This window comes from Benincasa hispida, chromosome 9, assembly GCF_009727055.1.
Source record: "Benincasa hispida cultivar B227 chromosome 9, ASM972705v1, whole genome shotgun sequence".
NCBI classification, from domain to species: Eukaryota; Viridiplantae; Streptophyta; class Magnoliopsida; order Cucurbitales; family Cucurbitaceae; genus Benincasa; species Benincasa hispida.
This window is the reverse complement of record NC_052357.1, coordinates 5,859,773-5,874,076: the sequence shown is the minus strand read 5'-3', so window position 1 is coordinate 5,874,076 and position 14,304 is coordinate 5,859,773. Positions and strand designations below refer to the sequence as shown.

The 14,304-nt window shown below is 31.5% G+C and overlaps 1 protein-coding gene across 2 annotated transcripts; it reads right to left on the bottom strand.

The window, feature by feature from the left end:
* Positions 1-496: 496 nt before the first annotated feature.
* LOC120085725 (phosphoinositide phosphatase SAC2-like) lies at positions 497-7,359 on the bottom strand. 2 transcript variants are annotated; one of them, XM_039041884.1, is made up of 15 exons: positions 7,125-7,359; positions 6,880-7,045; positions 5,982-6,204; positions 5,544-5,620; positions 5,083-5,270; positions 4,904-5,001; positions 4,612-4,745; positions 4,385-4,513; positions 3,878-4,238; positions 3,268-3,389; positions 3,066-3,179; positions 2,711-2,890; positions 2,306-2,482; positions 1,934-2,024; positions 497-1,336 (listed from the first exon to the last, which is right to left on the bottom strand). In XM_039041884.1, exons 2-15 carry the CDS (start codon positions 7,014-7,016, stop codon positions 1,232-1,234), a joined length of 2,136 nt encoding a protein of 711 aa, XP_038897812.1. In that variant the 5' UTR covers positions 7,017-7,045; positions 7,125-7,359; the 3' UTR covers positions 497-1,231. The 2 variants fall into 2 exon arrangements, with proteins under 2 accessions (XP_038897812.1, XP_038897813.1); XM_039041885.1 differs by having other exon boundaries at positions 2,711-2,875.
* Between the last annotated feature and the right edge of the window lie 6,945 nt (positions 7,360-14,304).

The following is a 14,304-nucleotide window of genomic DNA, read 5'->3' as shown; positions in this document are numbered from 1 at the left end:
TGACGATGTAATAACTAAAAAGGCAGCTCAATCTATATCATTCGATAAGTGACGAACAAAGCATACAACGAAATAGTCTTGCGCCATCCCTCAAAATCCGAATGACTACTTTTACTGGATTCCCTTAAACATTAACTAAAAATCTCTGAAATAAAATTATTCTTCCAAAATCCTACAAAGTAGAAAATAATTCATCAACCTAAATAAATAAATAAAATAAAATAAGAAAGAAAAGAGAAGAAAGGATGAAAAACCACTTAAGTCTAACTAAAAATCTAGAGTGATTCACTTATGAAAGTTAAAGAACTTAATTCAAACTATAATTATTTTGAAATTTTAATTGACAACTCCTAAATTGAGATTTCTTTCCACTCGGAAAAGGAGTTAATGAATATATCCATATAAACATGAAATAGAAAATGCAGTTATAATGTAGGCATACAGTATTATAGCTCATCAAGAGACGTAATTAATAATAATAATAATAAGTATATGATAACTCCCAACACCATTCTCCAAAACCTGTAAAAATTATGTTGCCACAAGTGGGTGTTGGTTTAAAGATTGAACAAAAATAACCTGATCTTCTCTCCGTTTTTATATTATCATGTAATGTGGGCCCTCAATGTAATGTGGGCCCAATAATGGAGGGCTTGAGGAGAATTTGCTGTCATGAACCTGCGTATGAGAATCCAGAACCTTTCTAAAGAAGAAAAATACCTTATTTTTTCACAGATTTATATATCATGATGGTGTTTGTCAATAATTCACAAATAGGAAATTGAAAAAACTATATCTGCAATTGTTAATTTGGAGATCCAATGGAAAAATATTTTCCCTAGAAATATATTTACAATGTGAAAACTATGAGAATAAAGAACCTGGAGTTATTCTGTGTGGCTCCAGATATAAGTTAGCGCTCGAGACTTATTCTTCTACTTCCAGCTTTCTTTTGGCCTCTCATATGGGGCAGAGGTCTACACAGTCAGATAATTGGCTGCTACTCACAGATGACCTGAAGATTAAACTCCAACAAAAAATTTCTGCACAATAGCAACTATTCATTTCTCTCCCTCTCTCTTTTCGCAAGTAATTTACCGTCCTTTATTTACCGCCTCGCCAAGCTGACTGATAATGTTATGTTTTCACTTTTGGCTACAGAAAGTACATCCTTCGGATGTAATTTATCAGATGAAAGAAGTCAATGTTGATTAGAAACCTTGAGTAAGCTTCACCAGAAGAGCACCCCACCATGGCTGACCCAGTCGACAAAATGATCGGAGTATTCAGTGACAATATCGTCACGACTAACGTCAGTTCCAGACCGTTCTTTTACCTAAAACACACAACAAATCAACTGATTAGTTGATGTTTTTTTTCTTAATCCGTTTCTTGCAAGAACAAGAAAGGGTCACAAAAGGCATTAGTTTGAATTTGCAATGTGTCATGATAATGCTGGTCCTAGGAAGAGTAGGGATATCAATCCATCAATAATCCAACAAAACAAACAAATAAGTTATAACGGATGAGGATTCAGGATTTCAGACTAATGATGATAGAAAGAGTGAGCAATTCCATTTTTGGTTATTTTGTTTTATCTCGCTTATTTTGTCTCATTGTATTTCAAGCGTTAGTCTCTTTTCATTTCATCAATAAAAGCTTTGTTTCCATTTAAATTTAGAGAGAGAGGGATTCCAAGAATTGGTCTGAATCTAAACTGCACAATTGATTAAATATTCCGAATAAATACGTGACTTTCTACACTAGGAGTAAGGCAAGGATGGCCGTGAGATCTTGTCATATTTCCTTGTGTTTGATTGGGCAAACTGTAGTGAATTCAATTAAATTGATTTCCATCCTCTTACAAAAGAATATAGAATGGATATTTCAAGAACCAAACAAGTGAGACTAAATACAAACTGAAACTACTGACCTTTGAGCTCGATCCAGACTCACTTGCAGACGAAATAAAGTCAATCTTCATCTCACTTGCAACATTTTCCGATGAAAGACTGGTGACAGACCTATCAACCATGTACAATAATCAGTAAACAGATTCCTAGTAAGCGCAAGAACTTACAGAAGGCAATAACAAAGAATGATTGAGTTTGAGAAGGTTAAAAAAAGAAAACAAAGAGTGACTTTATTCTTATCAGATTATTCATTATTCTCAGGACAATCAAGCATTCAAATGTGAGACCACAGTAAGAAGCAAAAATCATAGCGAATGTGAGAACTGAGAGGCAAGCAAGCAATAAGAATGCTATTCACATCTTATAACAGAATGCACAACAAATAGAAATACCTTTCACATAACTCATCTTCACAAGAATTCCCAGACGAAGAAATCCAGTCTATATCCAGAAAATTAGAGCAGCTGCATGAATCCCCATGCTCATCATGACAAATACGATCATCTTCAAGCGTTTGATCATCCTGCATGTTTTCATGAAGTTTTCTAGTGCACACAGAGGGAGTATACCTATGACAAAGACCAAGACATTTGGTGAAAAATGACAATAAATAAATTTGTTAAAATAACCATGATATGGAGCTCTTTAAAATGAATTAGTATATTTGAAATGTTAAAAACTTATAACTTGGACAAATTTTAGGATAAATTGGATAATTACATGTTCTTGTCACATACCATTACATAAAATCCTACAATGTAAAAAGGAAAACCATAGGAAATGTGATGTTGACAAACCTGCAAAGAGATATATCAGATTCACAGGTTGAGACCTCAGGTGCAGACTCTGAGAAGCCTTTACTGCTTCCTTCATTCAAATGAGGAAAGGGCCTGCTGCTTCCATCATGTATATTCCCCATATCAGAGTCACTCTGACCAAGTATATTGCCATCTGATAGTGATCTTTTAAAAGATGTCCTTCAGGAGGGTGAAAAGTTCCATTTAAGAATTCTAATTACCATTCAACTCTTTAACCAAGTATAACAAAGATAGTATAGAGTTCATTATGTTATTTGTCATTTCTCATTTTATGTTACACATGATATGCTATCTGCAGAATGTCTGTCAAAATTCATTGAACATAAAGATGTACCTGAAATTCTCTTCAATAAGATCAGGAAAGCGCTTCCCAAGATCATAATGCTGGTCAGAGTCTAATTCCCACAAGGCTGGTTTTCCCTGCTGTGGCTGATAGTAACCTAAGAACCTGAGGAAATGCCATGTCAAATAGTTTGTTATTTCTTCCAAGTGCACAATTTATAAAACTTGCTGAACTATATAAACCTCTGACTTACACGTTAATGGCACGTTGTTTCTCAGCATCTAGGTATGCATTGCTGCAATAACGTTGTAGTGTTCTGAAAAACTCCTGAGATTGTGTGGCAGCTTTCCATTGGCCTCTCCTCTCAGAAAATATCTGTTGGATGTGAATTCAAAAATATAAATGGATAATGGCCAACTCAGAGTGGCAGATCATACGCAAGCATGAAAAGAATAGGACATGCTAAAACCTATTTAGTCGGGCTAGGGACTTCACAACCAAAAATTATTATTGGTCTTCTAAACTGTTTAATCAATACTGCCACAAAGAAATGTGGGTGTAAAGATCCATAGCATTGGGTGTCACATGATAACACCGAAAGTATTTAACTCTACATGAAGGAGTCGACAGTTGAATAAATTAATTTTGTTGTTTCTATCGAACCTATTTTTTACTCACTAGAAGAGGCCTTTTTCTTCTCTTTTCCCATCTAAATCAGGAATCCAAGTTGACTAAGAAAACTCAATCCTAACTATATAGCTGAAGTACAGAACTTGTTGAAGAAACATAATTGATGCTTGACTAAGATTCTTCATTTTAATTAAAAAAAATGATACAAGCCTGTATGATCCATAAAGAAGTACCTTATTATGTGCTGCAGAGCCACCATACTGTAATGCAAGGGTATCCCCCATGTTCTCATAAGCCCGCATCAAATCCTCCGCCAAAGGGTTGTCCAGATCAATTTTTGGCGAATCAGTAAACCCTAAAGTATGTAATTGACGTCCTAAAGCAACTAGCCCATAGGCATATTGGGCGACATTTGTCCGGTCTAAACAGTCTATACAATTGGTCCTAAGGACACCGTTTTGAAACATTGCAACTGGATGATTTTCAAGTATACCATTAGCATACACCGTACTACTAACATCTTTTTCTGGATTTTCTTCATTTTCTTCTTCTGTAGATAGATTCTCCATGGAAGAATCAGTACCTTGACTTTTCCTGATACATTGAAACATAGGCAATGTTGGTCAAACATATTATGCAAAATGGGGTAACAACCTAGTACCATCCTTACATCCAAATAGGCAAGTATGATGGAACGAGTTTCATGCACCTACTAATAAACAACTATCTGTAAAACTTACTTAAAGTAGGTCCAACTTAACAATTCCCCTGAGCTTAAATTGGACGCTATCTGACAGTAGAAGATCCCAGTTAAGTTCAAGGCATATGTAGCAACCCTTCCAAGTTGCATTAAGACGTTGGAAGCTTTGCTGCAGAAGAGTTCGAAAAAAATCATAATGACATTCACATGAAATTAAACAATTTCAATAGAACATCACTACTGCTAAAAACAGAATGGCTATAATACCTTTTCGCATGTTTGTTCAAATCCCAGTGGAGAAATCTTAGACGGTTCTCTGCAGATAAACTTTTATTTATATATCTTATAGCATTTGCAAACTCAGCACGGAGGACACTTTCTCGTGGCTTCTTCTCGCGAGTCTATTTCACAAATGATTTCAAAGATAATAAGGAGAATTAAGTAAGACCATTGAAAGAAAAAAGAAGACTAAAGATTGAATAATAGAAGTCACATAAACACAAACAACGAGTGCAACTTAAAGCTAGAACATAAAACAAAATCGTTAATAAGGAAATACCTTAATCAAATTCAATATAATTATTGGATTCCCATATCTCAAAACGAGATTCTCAAAGTGTAGTCTCGTGGCTTCGTAATTCTGATCCTTCTTTGACACTAGAAGGGAAAAGAGATTTCAGCAACAGATTAGAGAAGTTACCACTAAACGAACACAACATAAATATGTCACAATCATACATATGATATCAGGCCTAATATTCAGCCGTGAGGTTTCCTGGGACCAAAATAGGGGGATTGATCCTCGATTTTGCACCACTGAACTTATTTGAGTCGGTTGCCCATTGGACGCATCTTCGAAAACAATCTGCTCTGTCTCAACATCATTAGCTACTCTTCCCTTCTCGTTAACGCCTCTTTTTAGAAATCTTCACAAATTAACGAAATAACAAAATGTGAGACAACTTGCAGGACAATTTATAGTCCGCAGGCTGCACATATAGACATAATAAAAGCCTAAAAGACAATGGTACATAGAGGAAAAGATAGTTAAACCCTAAGGATCTAGGTGACCATACTATCCTGCTTGGATGGACATGCACAACACAAGGATTGTAGTCAGATTATGACCAGAACTCGAATATGAACAATACCATGAACTTAATCTGGTTGCATGAGTCCGCAAATGCAGTACTACATACCTTGTACCAGCATAATGACGTGATCGTCTAGCAATGAGTGTCAACTTGAAATCTCTGCCAGAAAGAGAAAGATCAACCTGGACAAGCAAAGGACAAAGTATTTATTGTCTAAAAATCTGGTTTTGTACTAAAATGCAAAGGAACCTGCAGAAGGGCTCAATAGAGAATGTAACATTTTCTTTACAAAGAGCCAAGGAGAGGAAAAGAATATGAAAAGAAAAATGCAATAGAAGAAACAATCACGAAAAAAATGCAGTAAGAGCAAAAGATGAGCACAATTATGAACTAAAATATGAAGCAAAGGCACTTCAACTCCTTATGGAAACAACAACGGCTGCCAGCTACACAATAGTTCCCTTTCTGACATGTTACTAAAAGCAAAAACGTTTATGTAAAACATCCAATAACGTGCAATATCTATAAATAATAAAGACATACCTGTTTAAAGAAACCATAAACTAAGGCAACAGTCCACATGGTATTCTTGAGAATGTTCCGGATTCCACGAGTTAAAAACTCGTTCCAGACAAACATTGTATCATAAAGTAAATGTCCTGTCTTATTATCACATATGTTCTTTTGCAGGCAACGCATGACATTGTATGAGTAGCTGAAAAAGAAGTCTTTTCTAAGATCCACTGTGCGTAAGAGCTTCTTGTATCTAAAATCAATAAGAAGGAGACAACAAGAAACATATTAGCATCAAATTAACAAAAAAAGAAAAAAAAAACCTTGTAAATTTGATGAAAGACAAAATGGAAAAGAGGATAACATATTGAAATGCTAAACCACAAAGAAAGAAGGAAAGTAACTTTCCCCTCTCAAACCATACTACCTTGCGTTTATTCGACAAGTAATACAAACATCACATCCTGGTAACTGGCAAGTAATAAACAGGCACTACCTTTTATATGAAACTTCTAAAAATAAGGATATATATTTATAGTAGAGCTATATTCATATTATTAACTTAAAATACGAAAGAAAAGATCCACTTTTGCTCCCAAAAAAATATAGGGAAAAAGGAACGAGAACCCATATAACAGAGAAATATGGCAACATTTGTACAAGAAATTGAATCAATTACTTTACACCGAAGGGTGTATTAACAAAATAGACTACAGATAGATTACCTCCACGGTGTAGAACTCAACTACCTAGCAAATGACAAATAAAAAAATTATTTCCAAGAGTTCAATTGTCAATGTCATCACAATAATATAGGACCACAGAAATCTAATTGAAGTACATATGGACACTATTTCTCAAAGCTACCCCTTAGGTCTCCTTAAGAACCAAGGACATATTACATTTACATGAAAAATGGACTAAAGACCTGTTTTCATCCTTAGAAATAGCCAAATTGGACCGGGCAGTAGAATTTGGAATTGGAATCATTTCACTCTTCGAAATTGCATAAATGGCATGGCCGCAGATAGTTCCAATCTTTCTTCGCTTTGTTATCAATATCATGTAATGCGGTCCTAAAAACTTGATGATACCTGTAACGGGAGAAACCTTAAAGTTCTGAAGAAAGAAGAACGAAAAATGTGCATAAACAAACACATGTCGATAACATACCAACAATTCCATAACAAGTGGTCACAAATTTAAGCCCACCCGTTAACCTGTTTCCTTCGTGTATCCGTTTCAGCAGGTCAAAGCACTCATTATCCGTGTATGTGGTAGAATCTTCAAGAATGTTCAGATCACTAGGTTCCAATCTGCTGATCTTTAACACTTTCCAGAACGTTCGGTTCTTGTCTCTTCCAATCAAATAAAAATTCTGTTACACCCAAAAATGCATAAGATTGTGGCAGGCATTTTGTAATATAAGGTTAGAGAGTAAACAAAAGAAACCAGAAAGGATATACCTAAACAACCCATTTAGAGAAATAATTCCTTAAAAGTTTAAAACGTCAATTTTTTTCAAAAAGAACCAAAGCATACAAGAAAATCTTTGAGCAAGTCTACACAAGTTCAAATTGAAAACAGCACGTCTTCTGAAGATGTCGATTTCCTCCTCTACTCAGATCCTCGGACTCCAAAATCACACAAATCGTGCCCAAGGAGGCCACAGATCCATTTCGAAATACCCATGAGAAGAATTAAATGAAAATTACCCGATTCCATAAAACAAATCAAGAATAGAATCGTGCTCAATCAAAACCAAGTTGATTAATAGATTCGGAACTTCAAAAACTTATGGAAATAACCAGAAAGATTGTATAAAAATCAGATTAAAGATACAAAAAAACACCACCAAAAACCAAACTCACAACCTCCCTCGCTGCAGGAAAAATCCTCAAAAACCCTCAATCAGTAAAACACTCGACACACATCTACCCTCGCAAGACGAAGGCGAAAGAGAAAATGCTCAAGAACAGTAGACGCCATAAGAATGAAAGCTCCAAAAGAAGAACAGAACAACATCCAAACGAGAAGATAAAGAGGAGAAATGACGCAGCAGAAGAAGTACAAGAAGTCAAACCGGTAGTGAAAGGACGAGGATTTGCAGCTTTTTAGAAGAAATATAGATGGAACCAGTCAGATCGTACTCGTTATGAGGAAGGAGGAGGAGAAGGATGAAGAAGAAAGGGCAGACCAGAGGAGGCTGCAGCAGAAAAATGGCAGAAAACAGCTTCGAAGACTGTATCCACACAAAATTAAGGTAATAATAATAAATAAATAATAAAAAATATATAAATAAAAATAAATAAATAAAATAAAATCAAAATTTTGGGGGCGTTTTTACTTTTCTTCCTTTTAAGTTAAATTTAAATTGTAAAATCGTAATTAATTCGCCGTTATACTAATAATAAGCCGCCCAATCATTGTGTTCTTTCTGGAAACACTTCCATTGGTGGGTAACTCAATTACTGAGTCGCACGAGTCAATGAGTTAACTCAGTCCGATTCAGATATTATAACTCGTTCCATGTCATTTGTCGCTTTGCAATAAGGCCCAGTTTACACGACTAAAGATGATTTTGGGGTTCACGTTTTAAAGCAAGTTATTTTTTTTTAATTTTATTTTTTATTGCTCCGTTTCCTGTGTTATTTTGTCCTTTTCATTTATGGCAATTGTTTATAATTTTTTTTACCATTGCGTGGAGGAATGTCCTCATAATTCACTTTAAAAACAATTAATTGAAATGTCTCTTGTTTAATAAGGATAAATTCAATAATTTAGACTAGCTCGGTAACCATTCGATTTATCAAATAAAATATATTTTCTTAAATTTGCATTTCTTTTAAATAAAAGAATTGAATTTTTTTTATCAAAAGATAAAAAACACTTTTTAAATTTATGATCTCATTTGATAACTATTTGATTTGTTATTTTTATTTTTGAAAATTAAACTTATAGACACTATTCTTGCCTTCAAATTTTTCTGTTATTTTTTATATCAATTATTTAAAAATCAAGCCAAATTTTGATAATTAAAAAAATAATTTTTAATTTTTTTTTAATTTGATTATAAATTCAATCCTTATACTTGAGAAAAATGCTAATTATTATAAGAAATAGGAAGAAAATAAAGTTAATTTTCAAAAATCAAAACAAAAACAGAATTATTACCAAATGTGACATCATTTTTAAAACATAGCACATTGGTAGAACCAAAATTTTAGAGGTGTAAGAAAAAGTAGTTGTATTTTTCAAAAATAAAAATCAAATAGTTACTGAATTGGTATTTTAATAATTAAAAAAAAAAGAATAAAGAAACATATTGAAAACACTTCTTGAAAGATGAAAAGCGAATATGCCTATGTTCCTTCCGTTACCCATCTTGCTTCTGCTTGCTTGGAGTCTTCTTATTAGCTAATACAAAAGTTCCACGGCCATTTCGTATCCTATAATACAAACTTCTTTCTTTTTTCTTCTCTTCTAAATCTTAAATATTTTATTGAACTTATGTCTAATCCCACCCCAAAAAAAATGACAAATATGTACTATGTAGAATATATTTGAACATACAAAATTTGAAAAACGAAACATGATATGACGGACTATTTAGAGTAAATTTTGGATAGGAATATTTTTATCGTCTAAAGTTATGGTTCAATACTCTACTACCAAATTTCCTGTATAGATAAATTCTTAACATTATTATTAAGATCTTTGCTCATACTTTTATTTTACACATTTTACGCATGTTTTTTTCCGCAACACTTAGTCTCTCAATTAATATTTTATACGCAATTTATTTTCCTTAATTCAATACTTTTTGTAAATATTATAATGTAGCATTTGTCAATTATATACCTATTCAATGATCATATTTGGAAATTTTTTATAGAGATATTTTCAACATCTGGTCTATAAGCTAAGTTCATCATCATAATTATGCCAACTCACAATCTATTATTCCATACATCTATCACACAACTAATTATTGATTAAATAGTGTTTAATGAATTAATGATAGATTAATCTATCTCTACTTACCATTTACTACTATAATGCAAGAAGGTATAAGTTACATCTTTTCAATACCAAATCTAATATATTCTCAAAATTTTATGTTATTCAACCTTTTGTCTATGAATAGCCATATAGTTTTTTGTTCCTTATATATGTTTTCTTATCATATATATTGATTTGCATACACGAAGCCTAAATATTTATTTGAACTTGATATGATTGAGTAGATAAGTTGAGTATAGTTCAATTAATTGAAATATTAGTCAAGTTCGATTAAGAGTTGAAATGTCTGGATGTCATCAATCTTATATTTGTAATGTTATATGATGATTGCAACCAAAATTTTCCAATGAAAATTATTGTTTTTTTTTTTTTTTTTATGAAATTCTTTGCTTGCACAATCATCAAACATGATGCTTAATCAAAATATGAGAATTAATAAAAGGAAGCAAAGCTGGCCGAGAAATTGAATTTTATCAACCCAAGACCACTTCAATTAATTCTAGAGAAATCTATTTTTTTATTCTCATTTTTTTTTTTTAATATTAGTATTTATGTCAAACGTTAAAATAATATTAGTGGATTCACATAGGATAGTGATTTGGGTACTAATTAAATCAACGAAATGAATATGGAAGTGAAAAGTTGACCGTGTGATGTTGATCGAACGGTGAGGGGATGAGAACTTGAAGGGGAGATTGACATGTTCAAACGTGGCCAGATCGTAGACGTGGCTGGAGACAGCTGGCAGTTGATGTGGCCAATACGTGGACTTTTTAATTTCCACAACGTGAAAATGTGCAAGCCACAACTAATTTTTGTCTTTCTTCTCCGGCCGACAAAGAGGCCACGTGTCCTGTCTGTGATGGGTGGAAGAACAAATCATTTTCTCAGGATCCCACTGGAAGTATATCCCACTCGCACTTAGAGGTTTACTTTTGTACTCGCTTGCTGTGCCTGCCACGTGACTTTCTCCCTCTGTTGATTCTTCGCTTTGTCATCGTAAATCACGTTCCTTGAGAAAATGAGGTTTGAACCAATCTTTTTAAAAGGAAAAAAAAAAAAAAACAAGTTTATGTTATTGTTTAGCGACGTGACATTCTGATTTCTATGATAAAATTGAAATCAACATATGAACAAGAAATTAACCATTTTATAGCAAATGTTGATGTTGGATTAATATGTCAATGTAAGGTTTTATGATTGATTTTATTGAAATATGGCACAAAATTGTGGATGATTATGATTTAGATCATGTTTGGTAATTATTTGATTTTTGTTTGTGTTTTTAAAAATTAAATTTATTTCATCCACATTTCTTATCATATATGCATTTTTCTTAAGTATAATGGTTGAATTTTTTTTCCAAATTTCAAAGACAAAAATAACTTCTTGAAAGTTATTTTTTCAAGTTCTTAAAATTTGACTTGAATTTTTTCAAACTATTGGTGAAAATTAAATAAATAAAAATGAATAAATTTAGAGGTAGAAGTAGTGTCTATAGACTTAATTTTTAAAAACAAAAATAAATAATAAAATAATTATCAAAAGAGATCTTAATATACTATAATGTTATTAGACTTGATGAAACAATGGATATAATCCCAATAACTTCGAACAACTATATGAATCAAATTTTGTTTGAAATTTTTCACTCTAAAAGTAAGAATAAGATGCCAATCTTTTAGAAATTTAAGATTCTAACATGTGAAAATACACCTGGAAAAGAATCAAGCAAAGAGTATAGGAAAATTATGAAAGAAATTGTGCGAATAGTAAATTTGTATTACTTAATTAAAATTTTGTTGTATTGTCAAACTGGTGCTAATATTTCACTAGTTCGTAGTGATTTTTTTAAACAAAAGACTCTAATTAACATATACGTACATACTCACAAACGAGCCAAATTAAAATGAATTACTATACTTTTAAAGACTTTAATTATTTATTTGTTTCCACATTTTTTTTTTCAATTTCATTCCTTTCCTTTCAACATAGCAACAGCAAGATTTAGAATCCAACTTATAACTTTATGAATTAATGTCAATTATTGTCGAAGTTCATTTATTTTTACATGCACTATTGCCTTTTTTGACCTCAAATTTCAAATTAATTAATTAATTAATATTTTAATGATAACAAACTTGTTTTTATTTATTAAAAATTTGAATGTTTTGAAGTGCCTATTGTGTAGAGTTTGAAACAACGATTTTAACGCAAACGAATAAGATATGACTGAAACAAGTTCAATGAAAAAATCTCGATCTGATGACATGACATAGGTTTTCTCATCAAAGTGGATCAATTGAAAGGTTCGTTTGGAGCGGAAGGTGACACATGTTGGGCTTTTGATTTTTGTATTGGTTTTTTTAAAGAAATGATTTTATTATTATTTTATGTTTGTGTTTATCGGTTAGTTTTGGACACATGATAGGTTTTTGCTTTTGTTGGATTTTTAAAAAGAAAATGATTTTTTTTAAAAAAAAAATAATACTATATTTTATTTGTGTCTAAAGGCTAGTTTAGTTAAAAATCTCCACTATTGATTTTTCTTTTCCAAGATCCAATGGTCAAAATTAAATATGGTTTTCAACAATTTTTCTCTCTATTTAAACTCATCTTCTCCTCCAAATTATAACAAAAAATTTTATTATTTTCAATCCTCCATAATTAAGTCACTGTTGTTGCTCTCCCTCTTAGCTTTAATTTTCTTCTTTTCAACTTCTCATTGAGAGAGATATTTTATGTTGTGAGGATTGATCCATTGAGTGTTAACTTTGTAAATCTACTCTTCAAGAGAGTTTTTCTCGTATTGTTCTTCATTTTCAAATTAATTGTAAGGGTTGCTCTTTATCCCTAAAAATAGTGGTGGTAACGGTTTGATCTTCAATGGCGGAAAGGATCATGTTCGTTCTTGCTCTTGTAAAAAAGAACATTGTAGCAGTTCGACTCTAAGTTTCTATAAAATATATTATATAATTTATTAATATATTTCATTGCATAAAATTAATTGCTATAGTCTGTTCTTGAATTTGTTTATGCCAATTTATTGATCTTTTTTAATTGAATGTATTTTCATAACATTTTTGTTTAAATTACTAATTAACAAAAATTTGTTAATTTATTTAATTGGGCTCACATTAGTAAAAAGTTTTCATTAAGTTAAATAAATCTTGTTCATCCTCTATAGAGTTGCCATACTGATCCTACATGCCCTTCATGTAAATGTCAAGCACTAAATTCATTATAACATACATAAATCATTTAATTTTCTTAAATTGGACTTCCTTTTTTATTTTATTTTTTTTAGAAAAAATCGTTTTGTTAGGTTAAATCATAAAAGGTATCCCTAAATTTGAGTGTAAATTTCAATAACACTCTTTGAAATTTTAAGGGTTCAAATTTTAAATTTGTAATACATATAATTCCTCTATTTATTTTTTTTGGTTAAAATGAAAACAAAAGAGTGACGTGAAAACTTGCAGTATAAGATCACTTTTGATCAAATTTAATGTTTGATTTTGAAACTTGTTCAAAGTGGATTCTTTTGATTCCTATACATAACATATTATATATCAACATTTTTGGAGAAAAGTCATGCGTTATTAGTAAAAATAAATATTTTTTACTATGAGAAAAATCAAATACTTGAAAAGTCGAATGAGTAGGAAGTTAATAGAAAAATCTTTGTGCAAGGAATATGTTGTATAACGAGATAAATACAGTAAAATTCAAGAATCGATTGAGAGTGTCAATTTGTCCGATAAAAGAACACAATTTTTTTTCTTAAATGAAGAAATATACCAAAAACAATGATCACTAGATTCGATTATTTTGATTTTCTTAGCTTGTAGCTTCATCTCCTCTCTTCATGCTCTAACAATAATTTAATTAATCTTTTGCGTGATAAAAGGTCCCAACTTTCACATGTCTCTCATGCCTCAAGGTCTACATCAAATTCTCTAAAGGAAAGGAGAAAAATAATCATGTCATCCTATTCTTCAAAATCTATATCCACACACACCATTTAAAGTGCAATTTATGGAGTAAAAAAATAAGGATAAAAATAATTCCACATTATCAGATTCGGTATAAAACATAATAATTTTCTAAAAAAAAAAAAAAAGTTTTAAATGAAATCGGAGTGAAAATAGGTTTTTTTTTTTTTTTTTTAAAATAAAACAAGTTTTAAATGAAATCGGAGTGAAAATAGGTTTTTTTTTTTTTTTTTTTAAAATAAAACATTAAAAAGATGTTTCGATATTATATTTTTTAAAATACTATAGTTGTCTTTATGCTTCATTCCAATTTCCCCAACAAATTGTAACCATAA